At 41.9% G+C, this 7,035-nt stretch overlaps 1 protein-coding gene across 1 annotated transcript in view; it reads left to right on the top strand.

Moving 5' to 3' along the window:
- Slc38a11 (solute carrier family 38, member 11) overlaps positions 1 to 5,826 on the top strand; it is a 67,764-nt gene extending 61,938 nt beyond the window's left edge. Inside the window, exon 12 of the mRNA XM_063284120.1 lies at positions 415 to 5,826. Within this exon, the coding sequence (XP_063140190.1) occupies positions 415 to 465 (51 nt within the window). The 3' untranslated portion in view covers positions 466 to 5,826. The remainder of the gene's footprint in view (positions 1 to 414) is intronic.
- The last annotated feature ends 1,209 nt before the right edge of the window (positions 5,827 to 7,035 follow it).

Genomic DNA, 7,035 nt, shown 5'->3' with positions numbered 1-7,035 from the left:
CATTTTGAAGTACAGCATGATTTGGTGAGAACTTTCCTAGAGATAATTATCTCAATTCTGTGTGCACAATAAAATTTAACACATGACTACATCAAAAACTCTTTATAAAGTACAAGTGACACCATCAATAAAGATAGGTTCTACAGATTGACAAGCTCATGATATGGGTCTGGAGGAGGATCCAGTGTGGTCTGGTCTCTATCACATAGACAGCACAAAGGTTAGCAGGCTATGAACCATGCCTGCTCCCAGCCTCCTGGAGGGAAAACAGATTATGCATTCCTCCCTCTGAAGAGACAATGCTGTGTGTTTAACACTCCTGGTTTCCCTGGTGCTTATCCTTAAGATGAAGAACCTCCTTCCTCCCCCCCCCCAGCAGAGTCTGCTGTTGAGTAAGCAAAATTCTTGTTACAGATCAAGAACTGGAGAAAGGAAGCCCAAGTCTGTTCAAGGATGCCAAACTGAGTGTTCTCAACTCCGTTATTGTAAAGAAAGGAGAGAAGAATGTTCCTGGACTGACAAATATTACTGTGCCTTAGTGGTGTGTCCAAAAGGATCCAGTAAAAATCCTGATGCTCTCTAAGATGATGATGTCCACCAACATGTTGTCAGAAAGCCCTTGAAAAGGAAGGCCAGGACCGAAGCACCCAAGATTCAGCGTCTTATTACTTCATTTTTTTGCAACTCAAATACTGCTGCATTACTTTGAAGAAACAACTAGGGGAAAAACCCACAGAGAAGGCTGCAGAATATGCTAAACTTCTGGCAAAGAGAATGAAGGAGACCAAAGTGAAATACCAGGAGCAGAATGCTCAGAGATGTGGGCTGTCCTCACTGAAAGCTTCTACTTCTAAATCTGACTGCAATCAAATCAGAGTCCTTAAGAGTAACAAATAAATAATCAAACCTCGAAAAGAGAAAACTCAATGAAAACAACTTGATTAAAAATGGACCCCCAAATAGATAACTCACAAGTAAAAAGCCATACAGATCGCACACACGTGATGAAAAGGTTCTTGTGGTTTCATGTCATTAGGGAAACACAAACTAAAATGAGATACCATTCCACACCCATTAAGTCAAACCTTATGACAGCAGTGCCAACTGTAGATAAAGATGGGGAGCCACGGGACTCTCCTTCATTGCTGGTGAGAACTCAGATGATTCACTTTGGGAGACAGCTTGGCGAGCTTCCTACAGAACAAAGCATACATTTGCCTTAGCATCTAACCACTGTGTGCTTCCTAGTAATTATCTAAAGAAGTTGAAAGGTTATGCTCGCACAAGACCTGCATTCAGATCACTAGAACAGCTTTATTGATAATTGTCAGAACTGTGGAGCAAGGGTGGTTCCTTGCACTGGGTCAATAAACCAATAAGCTGTGATGTGCATGATTTAATAAGGAAATTGGAATGTTTTCTTTAGTATTTGGAATAGTATTCAAGGATAAGTAGTGAGCTATTGAGTAATGAAAATACATGGAGGTAACAAGTTCACACTATGAAGTAAAAGAAGCAACCTGAAAAAGCCACATACAATATGACTTCAACTGCATGGCACTGTCAGAAGTTTAGAGACAGCCAGCAGATAGCGAGGATGAAGAATTATGAAGGAAAGGGGATTATCAGTTAGAGCTCAAGGCACTCCTTTGTCTTTATGACACTTTATGACAAACAGTAATAGACAGGGATCAGTCTACATTGATCCAGTAATACTGGGTAAGCTCAGTGCAAATTGGTAGATGGCTGATGGTGGTATGTAGAGGTTCATTAGCTCTAACTGCACTGCCCTAGTGTAGAAGCCTGACTACAGAAATTCCTTTGCATGTTGGGTGTGTTTGGAGAAATCTATCCCTTCCTCCTAATTTTGTTATGACTCTCAAACTGCTATAAAATATAAAATATGTAAAGTGAAATACACACAGAAATACCATTGAGTATCCTTTCTTAGTTCTTCCCTTTCTAACATTAAAAATGAAGTGTGGTAGAATCTAGCCAAGGAAAGATTAGCATCTATCCAGGGGAAGACATAATTATTACCTGCTACGAACTTTTACATAAGTATAGTTCATGAACACACAACACGCCTAAGTCCAATGGCACAGCCTCAATAGACCTTTCTCTCTATGATGCTTCCTCTAATTCTTATTTTAGAAAGGTTTCTTCATAACTACAATGGTTAGGTCATTCCCACCAAGACCACACAAGGGCATCTCTCTCTCTTTTTTTTTCTTTTTTCTTTTTTCTTTTTTTTCGGAGCTGGGGACCGAACCCAGGGCCTTGCGCTTTCTAGGCAAGCGCTCTACCACTGAGCTAAATCCCCAATCCCGAGCATCTCTTGCCTTTGAGTCTTCTCACTTTTCTTCCCAGGCACACCCAGACACACAGTTCACAACAACATAGTAGCATTACGACATAGTAACACACAACATTCATTCAGGACTACAGAACTATATAGGCTGAAGGGAGAGTCAAAAAGGCTCGGAATTTCTATTAAAGTGTGAGAAAATTTCAGAAGACAACTTTCAAAGGGTTGAGGTAATTTGCACAAAAGAATCATGTTCCTCAGTAATTTTGGCACAGGTTTAAAGCCTTCCAAGGTCTGTTCTTGGACAGCTTCAAGTTCCTTTCCCTTGGAGGCAGCTGGCCCCTCCTCTGGCCTTCACCCAAGGTCATTGTCCTTAGTACTATGCTTGCCATCATTCCAGGCCTCTTCGGAGGTTTACTTCCACAGACTTCCTTGGCCCCTGGAGAGCTTCTTTCTAGACTGTGGCCAACTCGAATGCAGTGTACTCACACAGGCTCTTCTTCAGCCTGCAGCCTACACAAATGCACTGTACTTACACAGGTCCTGTCAGCCTGGTGACTACCCAGCTGCACTGGACTCTTCCCATGGAGACTGATCTAGTAACTCCTATCTGTGCTGAGGGCTCCCTGACCAGCCTTCCTCCACAGCAGGCACACTACTCGGTTTCATGAGCTAAGTAGCCTTATCCTTCCACAAATAGCACGACCTGGGTCTTAGTTATTTCATGGTTTGTTGGTGGTGATGGGTTTTTATTTCCTTCCCTTTTTTCTTCCTTGTGCCTCAGTTTTACAGAACACAAAAATAATAGTGACAGCTAAGGTTAACCCCTGAAGCTGAGAAGCAGGTAGTTGCTCCATCCACAAGGCCAGGGCCCTGGCAGGAAAGGAATCAGAAGCAATCAGCAGCAGGCAAGTAAATTAACTCAACAGCAAGCTTGAAGGCCAAGGGAGCAAACCGTGGGCAAGCTCCCTTCTGACACACCCCTTCTTATCTGGAGCAATACCAGAGGGTACCATTCACAGTTAGGGTTGGTCCTCCCTCATCCGTTAAGGCAATCAATCAGGGAAGTTCTTCAGGTAAGGCTCTGCATTCAGGAGATTCTAATTTGCAGAAGTTGATGTTAAGCCAATCACAATAATATCAGCCTTTGTATGATCTCTTATTCACCTACAGGGTATGGTCCTCTTGACCTCTTCACACCAAGTAGCAATCAGCTTCTTCGAAAATGCTCACATCTGGAGACACCCTTGGGCTGGTAAGCTCTGCCTCAAAATGGAACTCCTACTATAGACTATTTGACCCAATAAAACACGAAGAACTATATACTCAAACTTAAGTGTAGATTTCTGATAGCCAAGTATATGTCTCACTTGAGGACTTACTTGAGCAGCCAGGGCCCTTTTTCGGCCATTGTCTCTGGACAGTGAAACAGACATGCTGAGAAGTACTCTCAATCCTGGAAAAACTCCTACTATGTCCCCGCTTGTACTGGAATTTAACAGGTGAGCTTCTTCTGCCTCCAAGCGGGTCAGATACACAATGTACCTTAGGCTCCCTGTAGACTTGTGGGATGCTGTTTGTTCATCTGACATGACTTTTGCTTCTTGCCTTCCTCCTTCTCTGCCACCTCCTCTACTCCCTGATTAGCTTCTTAAAGGGGTACATGCTCAACAAGCCAAAGATATTAACATAGGAATCCCTACCTTAGAGTCAGTGTCAGAAGATTTCCACCAACACAGTGCATGCTATAAATATTTTAGTATTAATTATAGGCAGTCTCTGAATTCTTCCAGCTTAAGATTGAGAGGAGTTTGCAGCTTCATTCTCACCTGAAGACTGTGGAGATAAAATTATCCTCAGCAAAGTTTTTAATGTTGTGATATTTTCTTTGGTGATACTGTTTAAATTTTGTGCTGGAGAAATGGCCAGGAGGTGAGGACATTTGCCCAGATGATGACTTGAGTAACATCTTCAGTCCCCATAGAGTGGAAAGATCGAACCAACAGATTGCCTGCAGGCTGTGTTCCGGCTTCCACAGGTTTCAAGTTTCCACAGGCATGCCACCGCACATCGAAGCCCATACTCCCTATCCCCACCAACATAGAAATACATATTTAAAAATTAACTTCTTTAAAAGTCCTACATTTAAAGAAGTAAAACTTCTCTGTGTGTTTTTCATATAAATTTCAAGTGGAAAAAAAACAAAAAACACCAAACTTATCTATACAGCAGCCCGCACATTATCTCTTGGCCTCTCTCTACCTTTGCCCAAAAATGTGGACTAGGCTCCTTTGTCTGCATAGATAAGTCGCAGGACTACTTCAGATAATTGGCTTTGATCGATATGTCAATTTTAATATAATAGCATTTCATATTTCAATTTTATGCATCATACATTTATTGGGGGTAGGGCATATCTGTGCAGTGCTAATCAAGTGGAAGTCAGTCTGTCACTTATTTCCACAATGTGGACCCTGGGGTTGGAACTTAAAGAACCTTTACCTGTAGAGCCATCTAGCTAGCCCTCACATTGTATACTTAGTTTTCAATGTTCTAAACAACTTTTTCAAATATGTCAAGTTCAGTTATAGACACATTTCATTCTAAGTACATTCACATTTTCCAGTGTTGTCAATTATGATTTTAAGATATTGTCATGGTTTGAATATGCTTGGCTCAGGGAGTGGCACTATTAGGAGGTGTGGCCTTGTTGGAGTAGGTGTGTCACTGTGGGTGTGGGCTTTAAGACCCTCATCCTAGCTCCCTGGAAGTCAGTATTCTGCTAGCAGCCTTCAGATGAAGATGTAGAATTCTCAGCTCCTCCTGCACCGTGCCTGCCTGGATGCTGCCCTGCTCCCACCTTGATGATAATGGACTGAACCTCTGAACCTGTAAGCCAGCCCCAATTAAATGTTGTCCTTATAAGAGATGCCTTGGTCAGGGTTGGGGATTTAGCTCAGTGGTAGAGCGCTTGCCTAGCAAGTGTAAGGCCCTGGGTTCAGTCCCCAGCTCTGAAAAAAAGAAAAAAAAAAAAAGAGATGCCTTGGTCATGGTGGCTGTGTGCAGCACTAAAATCCTAATTAAGACAGATACTATAAACAGTTTTAACTATATACCTAGAAAGAAATGGCATGTACACATTATATTTATAAATCTATATTTTCCATTTTTTACTGTTTATCTGAATTTTGGAGTTCGTTTTCATTGGAATATACTAATTTAGTAATAATTTTGTGTGGTTTTAACACAGCAATATGAAGCAAACTAGAAAAAATAGATACTGAAATGTCTGTCAATTCTCTTAGAAATGACAGTAACATCACCACTGTAAGGATTCCAAAGGCCTCCCCAGGGAGCATCGCACAGTCTGGTATCTAGTTTACCTCATAATGAATCATGAAATATATAACTTTTATTTGTGCATTAGTGTGTACTCACAAAATAACTTGTGTTTGAAAAATATTAGCATTATAATAAATTTCGTATGCAATATAAACAATAAAATCAAAGAGCTAGAATTATCGGTATAGACCACCAAATTTACCACATTTGCCTACAGATTCATTCTCATTCTCTCTCTCTCTCTCTCTCTCTCTCTCTCTCTCTCTCTCTCTCTCCCTCCCTCCCTCCCTCCCTCCCTTCTTATGTTCTTTCTGGTGTACACATTTATACTACATACATAAAAAGTGTGTGTGTGTGTGTGTGTGTGTGTGTGTGTGTGTGTGTGTGTGTGTGTGTGTGATTATGTACGGGTGTGCACACCTGGGTGCTCTGCTCTACCACTCTCTGCCTCATCCTCTTGAGACAGGGCACACCACTGAACTTGGTACTGGCTACTGACTAGACTGGTAGTCAATGGGCCCCAGTGATCCACCTCCTCCCACTTCCACCCACCCCAGCCTTGGGGTTACAGCTGCATTGGGCAGCCACACCCAGCTTCATAGGCAAATGCTGAGAATTGAACTCCACTGAGGCTACACTGAGCCATCTCCCCAGCTGTGATGGCTAAATATGGTGGTCAATTTGACTATATCTGGAATCTACTAATACCCAAACAGCAGAGCGTGCCTGTGATGGAATCATCTTAGATCATTTGAGGTAGGAAGACCCACCTCAACCTGGACCATGCCTTCTTGTGGAGGCCACATAAAAGGGCATGGAATAAGAAATTTTTGCTTTTTGCCTGTTGCCCTCACTGGTAAGTTCATCTATCTCATTGCTGAGGCATTGCTTGACTGGTGTTAGAACAAACTTCTTCAAGATGCCAATGTAGACTGACGGTCAGCAGCTCCCTGGGAACTCCCTCAGATTCCAGTACTATATTAGGACATAACTGAATAATTCCTGGATCCTTGGACTTTCTATCAGGTGATGTCCATTGCTGGACCACTTTGACCACTGCCTATAAGCCTCTTCAATGTGCCATACACACACACACACACACACACACACACACACACACACACACACATTCATTCTATTAATGAATATTTAGAGAACCATGACTAATACACCTGCCCAGATTCTGCTGCTTTCTATTGAAATATCAGGATTCATGAGTTGTCTTCTTAATAGGTAGAATCTGAAGCATAATACTTAGTAACTGACACTTGATGGTTTAAAAGTGTGAAGTTCCATTTCCTTTAGCTTTGTGTTCATAACCTATTAAGTAAGGCCCCCCACAGTAAGTATTACTAGAGTACAAGCAAGTAAGTATAGTTCTTACA

The sequence above is a fragment of the Rattus norvegicus genome, chromosome 3, assembly GCF_036323735.1.
Source record: "Rattus norvegicus strain BN/NHsdMcwi chromosome 3, GRCr8, whole genome shotgun sequence".
In the NCBI taxonomy this organism is placed as follows: Eukaryota; Metazoa; Chordata; class Mammalia; order Rodentia; family Muridae; genus Rattus; species Rattus norvegicus.
Note: the sequence above shows the minus strand (reverse complement) of the source record. Positions and strands in the feature narration are given on the sequence as shown.